Genomic DNA, 12,366 nt, shown 5'->3' with positions numbered 1-12,366 from the left:
CTTGGAAGAGCTTTGACAAGGATGTGTCACACCGCAGACACACCGGCAGCCACATCTACAGCCCCGCTATCTCCTTTCTACCTTGTCTTCTTCATTACCACCTACTCTATTTTTCTTTATTTCCAAATCATTTCTATCTTTTAATAATTTCATTACTGTAGCTGAGAAAGCTCTTTATCTCCCTCTCTCTCCCTCCTCCTCCCCCTTCCACTCCCCCCTCACTCTGTCAATCTTTGTGACCATATTGAAAATTATGCGTAGAAACAGAAAGAGAAAGCAAGGCGCTGAAAACGGCTCCTTGAAATGGCCAGCTTGTGAGCCACAGTGAACTGGTGTCAACTCATTATTCAGGTCACCAAGAGTATCTGCTGCCTGGCAACCATCCTGCTGTTGGATTTTCATGTGGGCTCAGAAGAATGCACGAGAAACAACAAAGTGCGTGGGGATAGGCCGAAGTTCCCCAGTGCCAACCACCTCTCCCCAAAGGGCATCCTTGGGTTTGCCTCTCATTTCGACTTGGTGCCACAGTGAGAGCCCTGCTCTAATGAGAAGAAAGGAAAGTGATACGTCCACAGGGTTAACCCCCCCACCTGAAGCACCCGAGCAGACCACAAAGGTAGGAGCGCACATTTTTGCCAAGCAGAAAACAGTCACAACTGCCCACGTTCCCTCCAAACCGTACAGTCTCAGGTTCAAAGACTTGCTTTCCTTCAGTCAAAATGCTGGTTTTTGACATAAAATACACACCCCCCTCCTCACCAAGGCTCAGAGTGCCAGGGCTGGGCCTTAATGCTATTCCTAAAGTGTTTCATGTGATAGAGACAATATTGGGGCACAATGGGGAGGATCTAGGAGGCCCCCTGGAGGAAAGGGAAACCACAATATGTGGATTACACGTTCAGAGTCAGAGCTAGACCTCTGGTCTCAGTTCTGCTCTGCTCTGGAAGACACACTCCACGTGAGGTGTAAGACCCGCCTCCCCTTTCCTACCAACGCTCTCCTCCCCCTGTATTATCAACACGAAGAAGATTTTTGGGACAAAAGCCATGTTATGGATGGTGATGGACTATACATTAGCTCCTTAGACATTCTCCTTGGACATTTGTTTTGAGAAATGAGAAAACATGCTATGTGAGTTTGTGTTTTCAATGTTAAGGGAGTTAGAAAAGAGAGGATCCATTTAACAATTCTCCCCTCATGCCCCACAGGCAATTTTGGGTGACCCAGAGTTGGGGCCAGAGTTTCTCAGAACACTTCTTCAGGGTTAAAGAGACTCAACTCTCACAGGCAGGTGGATTACTGGTTTGGAACCTGGCTTTGCAGTGGCCTTCAAGGGCTGTATACTAAGGCCCTGCTTTGCTAGATGGAGGAAGGAAAGTTGACAGATCCGTAGTGGTTAAACGCCCTTCCAAAGCACCATCCCAGACAATAGCAGCAATCCAACAAATGTCAGACAGATGGATGGATGTAAGTGTGGGGGAACGTATTGGAAACAACATCCAGATTCCCTTGAAAACATTAATGACCCGCTACATGGTACTTCATGTAACAGTTATCCTTGGAAAGTGCTAGTGATTTGGCGGACTCCTACTGTGCCTCTAGGTGAAGTTGCAAAAAAGGTGCCACCTTCAGACAGATGTCACCAGCCCCAGGTGCCCAGGTTGGTGAGTGGCTCCTTTCTGGCCTCGCTTGTCCCCATATGGGGTGACTGGGCCATTGTTTTGCAACAAAGGAGCCTCCCCAACATGGGAGAAAGAGTGTGGGTAAGCCTTAAGCCTTGTCCAGAGCTGGCAATGTGCTGACCTGAACGTTCCTTTTGATTGTATTAACTTTTATCACTTACTCACATCCCTCTTTTTTTTTTCCCCCTCCATTGGACCATGCTTTCAACTCTTGAACTATTTTCTTCATTAATTACCATCCTCTAATTTTCCACAAAGTTTTCTCATTGTGTGAGATAATGAGAAACAGATATTTGAATAGTCAATAACTCCAAGTGTATTTGCAAGGTTGAGCAGGCTTCCATCTGTAAAAGTTCTGAGCCCCCTGGAGAAAGGGGCAATGCGAAAGCAAAGAATCTGAATTGTGACAAACAGTAAATGTACAGGAGGGGACTAGGGGAAAAAAATGACACAGTAGGCAGTGCTCCTCCCAAGCCTATTGGGTTATTGAATGAACGAGCCATTGGGAAATGTGGCCAGTGCAACAGCTACAGTGAGTGGTCATTTCCTGTGTGCTGCTTCTTGGGCCTGCATCACCTTATTTATGTGTCGGGACCCTCAGATGGGAGACTTGAGAATCTCAGAGGATAAGTGAATTTCTCTGGAGGAAAATTGAGGAAGAGGGCAGAGCAGTACACAGTAAAACCCTGGAGATGATGCAGTGTCAGGGCCAGAAGCACGTGCACGGAATCTGCGGCCGGTGCTGGAACCCAGGGGTCAGCTAACCGCTCTAGCCCACGGCCTCTTTTTTGTCCATTCTGGAACACAGCCACCCTTATTACCTGTTGCTTATGGCTACTTTGGTGCTGCAGGGTCTCATAAAGCCCAACGCATTGACCTTCTTGTCCTTCTATAGAAGAATTATGCAGACCCCTGTTCTAACCAAGCGGGGATGGCACAGAAGTGGTCCTCTCCCTTTCTGCCCAAACCTGTCCGAGGACTGTCTCAGTCAAGTTCCCACTGTAAAGAGAAAGCATCTCCCACAGCTGAGTTTATAAAATGTCCCCTGGACCTGGAGGAGTCACCCTAGTCTTCAAAAGAAATGTTTTGAAGGATACACACACACACACACACACACACACACACACAAAAGGCTCACTGCAAATAACTGTAGAGGCCTGGCCTATCTCAGAGTCTTCTCTGTACAGGTTGAAAATGAGGTGCTGCTGAAGGAGCATTTCAGATAAAAGGCTTGTTTAATTTGTGAGATTAAACGAACAACAACAAAAAAAGGGTTGCCTCCTCTAGAAGAGTTTACAGAAGATAGTAGAAGAATGTGGTCACGCCTACAGATCTGTTTGGAAGAGGAATGTACAAGTACAAGATCTCCCTGAGAAATGACTCTTGGCGTTGCCTTACAGGCAAGGGCATGAAGGCTCCCTGGAAGGGTCCCCCGAGGCCTGCAGACCCGGCACTGGTGTCCCACATCTATCCCAAATGCCTCTAAATTCGGATCTGGGGCCGGCTGGAGTTTCGGACACTGCTCTTCAGCAGCCCTCTCCTCTTGGACAGAGGAAAAGTCGGTGAAAAAATTTTTTCTTCTCCCCTTCGAGAAAATTGATGCTGGCAGCTGTTTAGATGAATGGCAAGCTTGCAGGGAAGGGGCGCGTCAGGCCCCTCTGTGACAGGAGAGGCAGCTTGCACAAGCAAACCTCACAAAGAATGCCTCAGTGTCCCCTTAGGCAAGCAATGGCAGCCAAGCAGTTCCGCGGTTTACACACATCTGATCTCCATGCTTCCTTGCTCAGCAACACCTAGCCTCAATCTGGCAGCTGGAGACGGAAGGGGAGGGGGGGCTGTGGAGAAGGAGAAGGAGCCACACACCACAGCTGCCTATCTGGAACTCTGGCAGAGTTTAGGAATACTTCTCTGCCTTTCATCCTGCACCCCCTCTTGGAAGTGCTCCTAGGAAGGAAGAGTGGGGAAGCCCAGCGGAGAAGGAACTCGAGGTCAACCCCAGGTCCCCCTGGGATGGGGGGTCACTGCATTGGTGGGGAACAGCTCTGGGAGGCAGCCCGTGGGGAATGAGGGTGGGGATCAAAGAGGGGAGGTGGCAATGGGAATTGGCAGAGATGGACCAGTTGGCACCCAATAAACAACTTAAAACCCGAGGCAAACCCCGGCCAGCTCTGTCGCTTCCCCAGAGTGGGTCTCTCGTAAGACTGCTCCTCTCTATGCCCAGGAGCCTGACTGAGATGTTCACTTTCTCCTGGTTTTACCTGGATGAAAACAGAACAGGACTGTGGACAGTGAAACCCAGAGATGGGCCTCTGGCTCTCAGAACTGGTCCGACGCTTAGCACCCAAGCTCACAGCCATTGCGAGAGACACTGATGTTCCTTTTAGCATCCATCAGTGGTAGACACAGCGGCTCTGAACCCTTTACCGTAACAGCCACCCTCCCTGAGTGCACCCGTACTAGCAATTTCCATGGGTCTCTAATGGGGAGGGTACCAGACCCAATGTCTCTGCTCCTGCATCGTTCAAAGTCCCCAGCCTCTAATGTGAACAAAACCTCTTGCTTCTACTGTGAGCTGCTAAAAATAACCACCTGGACAACAACTACAGAGCTCTGATCATGGGCTTTCCATATTTTTACTGGCTTCTTTCTTTTTTTTTCCTTTTATTGAAAAAAGGCAGTATTGGTTAAGAGGAAATAATCCATCATCTTAATCATACCACTTTTTGGTTCTTTTTCTTTTCCTTTATATACTTTTTCATTTGTTAAAGCTCAAATTCTAGAAAAAGATACATGACTGGCACTATGTTCATAGCGGCTGTTAAAAAAAAAAAAAGAATGGAAGAAAAAAATGCACACCCAGGCCACATTGTTTAAAATGTGACTCATAACAACAACAAGCATCTTCTTACAAATCACACAACAACGCAGCTTATTCATTCTCTCTCTTTCTCTACACATTCTCTTTTTCTCTATGGCTTGTTTCCTTCATTAGGGACTCACCCCCTGGTTTACAATCAAAGTATACACGCTAAGCAGAAAACACAAGGTGATTGGAATCAAAAGAAAATGTTTCATGGCAAGAAATGCATAAGAGGCAGAGAATGAAAAGACACTTTCAAATATAAAAGATGAAGGATACCTCATAAGACCCAGCCCAGAGGCCACTTTTATTGCATTTCCTTAAAGATTTACCTAGTACACACTGATCTCTCCTAAAGAATGAGATTGCTTTTGTCTCATGGTTAATTTATAATAGAAAAGAAAAACAACCTGTATTCAAAAAAAAAAAAAGGTACTAACAATGTAACCGCCTATTGTCATTAGTGTTACACCATCGACTTTCCACATCCTGCCTGCCCAAACCTGATGTCTCTTTGTTTCCCTTTGGGAGTGAAAAGGCTGATTTCACCCCAAGACCCCCCACCCCCCACCAGGGCTGCGGCTGCCCCAACCAGGAGAGGAACCCTATGCCAGGCCCTAGGGGCGACAGAGCGAATGGTCATCGTCTTTCCTCTCCCCAGTGGAAGGCTTTGCTTGAGTCAGAACACAGAGTCACACGCTGAGGTCACAGGGGCCTCCAGCCAAGAGAAGATGGGCCCTGAGGTCATCTGCCTACCGACTCCCCGAGTTCCATGTAAAACTTGCCAATGTGATTGAAATGGTCCATTTTTCAATTCCAATCCTGCCCTGGCCTCTATGTTCCTTGGCCAAGTATCTGCCCCTCAAGACTTGGTCTCCTTCTTCCAAACTGCTCCTCATCTGCAGAGCCAACAGCCGGGGCCCAGCCAGGCCAGCCGTGCGCTGCTTCTGCTTCACGCCCCCATCAGCCCATCGGGAGCGCGCGGGAGATGCTTACCTTCAAGTCACTAAGCCCTGTGTTTGTTTTGGCTAAATGAGCACTGCGGCTCTGATGATATTTTATTTATGTGTTTTTTTACAAGAGAACATGACTGGACTGTGAAGCCTCACGGCAAACACAGCATCAAGGAGAGCGCATGTGCCCTGGTTTGTTTGTTCTCTTACAGAAGCAAAGCACTTGGCCTCTGTGCTTGTCAGTCATGGACTCAGACACGCGTGCTCACACACAACTGTGTCTGTGGCCGCTGTTGTGTAAGCCTTTGGCCGGCCTTCCCGGGGGGTTTTGAGTCTTAATCAGCAGATTTGACTTGCCCATCAGAGACATTACCTTGGGTCCTGGAATTCCAAGAAGTTGAATTCAACTGTGATCCAAGCGACTCAGTTGGGATCTCAGCTTCCCTCCCCATACTTGGATCCGCATTAACATAAATCTCACACCCGAAGAGCACCAACACATGCACACGAATACGCTTCATACTGGAAAATGTGCAGTGGGGAGCGGGGGTGGCGTTCGGGAGGCCAGGAAGGGTGAGAGGGGAAGAAACTGTACTCTGTGCTGGTCTGCCATTCTCTCTTTCTGCCACTTTCATCCCCCTGCTATGGTCTTAGAGGGTGATGGGTGGAAAATCAGGCCGGATGATTTGGAGTCAAAAGCGCATCTAGGCGGCAAACCGGGAATTCATCTCTTTCTAGCCGGGAGCTGGACAGATTCACGAGAGCGAAGATAACGAGTCTAGACTTCAGATGTAAAAGTGACTTCCCTTATCTCTGGAATGCTGTCACCCCGGGGTGAAGGCCCGCCAGCACACGTAGGGCGCATCAGGCCTCGCAACTGTTCATATGGAAAACCCCAGTCCGCAGGTTAGGCGCAGTGGCGGGACTGTGCTCCGTCACCCAGGCCAACAGGACGGGAGCCCTGAGGGTGGCTTCTCAGCACGGGGCACTGGAAAACTGGGTGGCAAGTTCACCGGTGACAAGTCCCCGGAGCGCAAGGAGGGCAGGAGAGGCCCGCTGCACCCTGCGCGCAGCACAGGCCTCACCACCACCCACGCTCGGTGCCGAGGCCAGCAGCCCACCTTCCCTCCTCTCTGCTCTGCTCTTTACTTTATTAGCGAAATAAATGTCCTGTTCTGGTCTTCAGTCCCGTATTCAAATGCTCTAACTCAGCAAATGCACCTCCCTGTTCCCTTTACCAGACACCAGCTCCAGAATTGCGCAACTTTTCCTCCTCAGGATCATCAGTCCTTTTGTGCCTTTTCCCTAACTTTCGACCTCACAAGACCACCTGCCGCTGTACCTCCCTGAAGGTTCATTGAAACCGCTGCCTTGGAGCCCTGCGGCTGGAAAGAAACCATCTTCAGCCGAAAATAAATCATTGCCACCCCATTTCACTTGGAATTCTACTACTGATTTTTGTTGGTCAGTCTCCTCCACAGCCTCTCCTTTCTCACCACTCAGGCCATTTTCAGCCTCATTGCTCCCTGTTGGACAATGCAAGGCTGAAAGGTTTATCTGTAACCTATTTGTCTCTATTATAGGTCTCTAAACTTTAATTAAACAAGACACAGTGAAGATCTCAATCCTCCTTCCTGGAATCTACAGGTGTTGCTGGTGCCATCTAGTGGCGGGAAGGTGTGGCGTCTGTTTTCTCTCGAGGGATTTGTCAGGTTTGGAGGTTTCTTCCCCACACCAAATTCACATCACACGGGTGGTAGAAAAAGACATGCAAAAAAAAAAATTATTTTACCTTTAAAATTCTCACCTGCAAAAGCGGAGATGGGTTCTGGAAGAAAAAAAAAAGAAAAAAATACTGAGTTAGATAAGAGGAGGAAATAGTGGGGCAGGTATAGGGTGTAATGAAGAGGACTTCCAATAAGTTGCTTTTTTTTTTTTTTTTTTTTGGTAATACCCCATGGGAAGTGTCCCCATGTCCTCTTCATGCTGTAGACTGTGTCTAATACATCATCATGACAAGGGCCGGGTGGATGGGGAGAGATTCCCAAAGTCGCTTTGGAACCAAAGTCCTTTATGGAGCGATGTGTCCCTGAAGCATTGTAATCAGTCAGCTACCACTGATGACTTTCTCAGAGGCTGGATTATGTTTGGATGCCCAGGGCCTGAGAGCTGCCTGAAGGGACTGGGGTGGTCCCAGGTGCTTCTGACATCATCAGGCACACACATCCGGGACGCATGGGCCAAGAAAAGCACTGGGTGAGTGATGACAGTCGCTCTGCCGAGTAAAAACAGGTCCTGTTCCTTCTCAGGATTCCCTTTTGCTTTTGGAAATGTGCATGGCTCTCCTGGGAGATGGTCAGGATACCCTTGGGGTGACCTGGGTGAAATGTGTGCATCTTCTCAGTGCGTCTGCTCAGCACTTCTGTCCAAAGGGACAGTCATGGTGTCCTTCCCATCTGGTCACCTGGCATGCAACGTTTAATCTTACAACTCTGGGATCTTGGGCACTGAAGGAATTAGCCTCAAAGCAAACTCTAAAATCTTACTTCCCCTGCCATAGTTTGCCCTACAATTCATTCATGTAAAAGAACAACTTGGGTAATTGTGTTATCAGTCTGATATAACATATGTACTATTTTCGTTTCCCAGTGAAGGCTTCCATTAAAAACATCAAACCTTTGCAGCATGTAATTCTGACTGGCAGTTGCTCTCATCCTCTAGCATTTTCTTTGCTAAAAGCTGGAGTCTGATGATGGGGTCTTGGCACCCTGAGTCTCCATATACTTAATGCATGTCTATTTCTGAATGGGAACAGGAGATAGAAGACTTCACCTCATGTTACACTCCTCCCATCCTGAATGCAGCCTAAGACACGACGACATTCATACCTCATCTCCTGCACAGACTGTAGCTGTTCTACCCATTGGGTGCAACTGGTTTTTAAAGGGCGTGCTTGTATATCGTCTTGTATATCCCTGCCCCTGCCCCTGGTGTCTTATTTGGAAGAGCTACGAAGAGACAGATATTCACGTACCCATACAGTTCTCCAGTGGGACGTCCGTGCTTATCCGAATGTCATCAATGGCAATTTCTCCTGAACGTCCTTTTCCTATGACTCCTTCAAACACAATCTGGAAGCCAGAAGAACAAGAGCCATGGTAAACTGAGCTCCCCCGTTCGAAGAGTGCAAAGATTTCCAATTTTCTGTTAACTGCAGCTTAAAATGTGTGTGCGCGCACGCACACGTGCGTATGTTTCTGTACCTGGTAGCCATCTGTTGACCACATGGCTATGGGCTTGAAATCTTAATTTAAAAAGAGTTGGTTCAAATCAAATGCATATCTGAAGGGATTAAATATATATATATATATATAACAAGGTGATGGATACTGTTGTCCAGTAACTAGAATGTACTGATTAAAAGGACCAGAATCGGGACATGTTTAAAGGAGGGTTGGAATGTCCCTAGCCATTTCTGTGGTTCCTTTCTCATAAATCTTTCAAATGCCCAACCCAGGCCTTTGGAAACTCAGAGGACAAAACAGGTGGGGGTAAGGTGAGCAACACAGTACACTGGGTCTGGATGGCCTTTGGCATAATAACATTGTCTTGCGGTTCCATTATTATGAGGAGGGAAAGGATTTTTTTCCTTCCCCAATACTTTACTGAACACCTACTACGTGTGCCAGGCACAAGGACAGTTACAAAATCTAGTAAGTAAGATCCTCTGCCCAGAGAATCTCACCATGTGGCGGGTGAGACAAACACGCAAGCAGATACTTGCGATACAACGCATTAAGGTCTCTAGATGGGAATGCGGGCAGGGGTGGGGCAGGACGCAGGACGCTCAGAGCCGCCTGGGCGAACTGCAGGCTGCGCACAGAAGCCCCTCTGCTCTGGGCTCTTCAATCACTCCTCATTCTCTCCCTCCCTAGGTTCTCTCTGCAAACAAGCACATGTCCTCTGGCAAGCTGAGCGAGCAGTTGGCTGCCTCACCAGCCATCTGTTGCTGCCTCTTGTCTGGGGAGGAGCAGGTTAATGCCTTGGCTGGTTCTCAGTCACCTCTTCCACTGTGTGTCTACTCCTACCCAAGCCTCAGCCGCAGCTGTGCATACCCATCTGTGCCTCAGTCTTTCGCTCTGTGGGGCAGAGATAATAGAACTCAACTCCTGGAGCTGTTGGGAGAGAAGCCACCACTCCTTTAGGAGTCTTTCTGGTCTGCTGGCCACTGAGTGCAAACAGCACCCCTCCCCTTCCTGCGCTCATGGTCCCATTCCCGGGACAGGTCTGGCAGGATTTTCCCCTCTCCTTGGAGGGCGAGGAGGGGCTCAGCAGGCTTCCTCCCTCGCGTGTGGAGGCTGGTTTGTGTTTATTTCCCGGGCTTCTGTGTCCCTTTGTGCAGCCTACCTGATAGCAATCTAAGCTAAAATGGAGAGAAGAAACATTTGTTGGGAAGATTTCAGCAATATAAAAGGCAATAGGAGGAACAAAGAACCAAGTCTGGGTGTAGAGATAGGCACATTTTGAATAACAAATAAGAGTGTCATTTAGTTGCCATGGCAATGTGAGAAACACAATGAAAACAGCAGTGCCGAACCACTGTTCCCTAATGATGAATGGGCACGGCCCTTTGAAATATTGAAACACGGATCACAAAGATTCCCCCGGATCTCTGCACCCACCTGCTGGCCCTGCCCTACCTGATACTCCATGTCGTAGCTGGGCAAGATGATCCGCCCGTGTTTCCATTCATTGCCCTGGTCCTCGCGGATGACCCAGAGGAGCTTGCTCTCCTGGCTGGCTTCGCGCACCACCTGCAGCGCCAGCCCGCGGCCGCCCGTCGCTTGGTACTGGAATTCCATGCACACGGGGCTTCGCGGCAGGTGCACCGGAGGGCTGATGAGCCGCGCGTACTGGCCCTCCCTCCGGCCATCACTCTGCAGCCGCAAGAAATTCCTGTCGTCTGTGGGAAAGACACCCAGAGGTTCCTGGTAAACACCTGGGGAAGAGCCACAGTTGGCGGCTGCAGCCCTCCCCCGCACCCCGAGTTTGGGGGTCTTGTTCATTCCTGTCCTTCTCCAGGCCCTGGGTTTCCTTCTCAAGGTTCTTTCAGACCTTGGCTCACAAGCTGCCTCCTTCTGAAGCCTTTTCTGGACCTCAGGTTGGTCCATCCTGCCTACTCCTCCGCATCAGTCTCTCTGTGCCTCTTCTACAGCTACACCTGTAGGTGCAGCTGGCCTTGCGCTTGGCTGGCGGTGTCTGCGCTGGCCTTCCCCTCCCTAGATCCGAGGGTGCCAGACCCACGTCTTACTCACCGCTGGCTCACCCAAAGGGCCAGTGCAGCCGAATGAACTAAATAATGAGGGGACGAGGTGCTGGTGGACCGGGAGAGGATTCCAGCCAGATGGTTTGTGCTTTGCGTCTTTGTCATCTTGGCTGGGCACTGTCCAAACGGGAGACCTTTAAAACCGTCCGTCTCCACCAGTGCTAGCTACTAGGTGGGGCCTGGACTCGAGTGACTGTAACCCAGAAGCCAGCGTCAACCACAAGCGGAAGAAGGGACGGTGGCCGTGTAGGGGTGAGTCAGCGGGCCTGACACCCTACTCTCTTCCCCGTCCGGCCTGCGGAGGCCAGAACTGGCCTTTTTCAGAAAGCCGGGCAAACGTCGCTGAGAACCGTCATCATCAGGAACGAAGGCGACGTGTTTAACAGCAAATATACACATGATGGGAAATTAGGTCTCACCCACCCAAAGGCTGGGAGAATAGGCCTTCTGGCTGATGGGTTTTCAATTCCATCAGACACTATGCACAAGACTGAGTTCTTGTTGCCATCTGCAGAACTCATGCCCTGCAGACACGGGTATGGGGGCCCGTACCTGCAAACCCAACGTCCGCAGGAGATTCGTGGCCGCTTGTACAGAAAACAGGGTGGCATTTGAGAAGACAATCTCACTGCCTCCTTTTGGCCCTGAAATATCTTATGCTAAGCACTTCTGCAAGATGGCAGGGGCACTTTCACACCACACAGCCAGCACATCAGACACTTCAGGATCATGTTAATCTGAGACATGTGCACCCAGCGTTCTTATTCACCGGGGACTGTGAACATCCCGTGGTTGTCAGGGGAGAACAGGCAAGGAAGGGCTCCAGAGCCCTGAACCGACAGGTGACTCTCTGGACCACTGGTTTGCTGTTGCTACTCCTGCTGATGTCATTGTTTTAGCAAGAATGAGCCTGTGATAGTCCTCCCATCACTGGCCCCCAACCAGCTCCTTCCTTCTTCCCCACCACCATCTCTCTCCCTCCTTCCTGGCTCCCGTAAGGCCTCCACTTAGATTCTCTAGGATTACTGCTCCGGGAGCTACCCTCCCCTGAAGTCAAATGAGACCAGTTTAGGGCGCATGGTTGGGATTCCAGTTTGTCTCCTTAACCATCCAGAGCCAAGTCTGTGTAATTCCCCCCAACACGAGACCTCTTCAAGGCCAGATAACGAGGCAGCTGTCCACAGCAGACACTTTAAAGGTGGTGACCTGCCAAGGGAGGAGACCCGGGTGCCGCAGCCAGGCACTCTGAGATCCTCCACGCCTACGCTCCTCCTATCAGATCTCATTACTCCCGCTAGTAATGATAATAATTATAAGTCGTATTTGCAGAATGCTTTGCAGGCTCCAAAGCACGTGCACATACATTATTTCATCTAATCCTTCCTAAATGCTCGTGAGCTCTAGCTTCTGAATCTTATCTGCACAGGATGAAGAAACTGAGCTCAGAAAGGTTCAAGTGACTTGTCCAAAGCAGAGAGGGCAGCGAGTGGTACAGCTGGACCTGACATTAGGTTTTCCACCTTCCTGCGGTAGGGTCTCCACTTT

At 49.5% G+C, this 12,366-nt stretch overlaps 1 protein-coding gene across 3 annotated transcripts in view; it reads right to left on the bottom strand.

Annotated features, from left to right (window-relative positions):
- Positions 1–12,366, bottom strand: part of NRP2 (neuropilin 2) — a 115,457-nt gene that overhangs the window by 23,066 nt on the left and 80,025 nt on the right. For 2 of the 3 annotated variants that reach the window (XM_055345188.1, XM_055345187.1), the window contains exons 13-15: positions 10,196–10,458; positions 8,530–8,626; positions 7,303–7,323 (exon numbers count right to left, since the gene is read on the bottom strand). In XM_055345188.1, the coding sequence (XP_055201163.1) occupies positions 7,303–7,323; positions 8,530–8,626; positions 10,196–10,458 (381 nt within the window). Of the gene's footprint in view, positions 1–7,287; positions 7,324–8,529; positions 8,627–10,195; positions 10,459–12,366 lie in introns of all 3 variants that reach the window. The other variant, XM_055345186.1, reaches the window with a different exon arrangement.

This window comes from Nyctereutes procyonoides, unplaced genomic scaffold (assembly GCF_905146905.1).
Source record: "Nyctereutes procyonoides isolate TBG_1078 unplaced genomic scaffold, NYPRO_anot_genome, whole genome shotgun sequence".
Lineage (NCBI taxonomy): Eukaryota > Metazoa > Chordata > Mammalia > Carnivora > Canidae > Nyctereutes > Nyctereutes procyonoides.
Note: the sequence above shows the minus strand (reverse complement) of the source record. Positions and strands in the feature narration are given on the sequence as shown.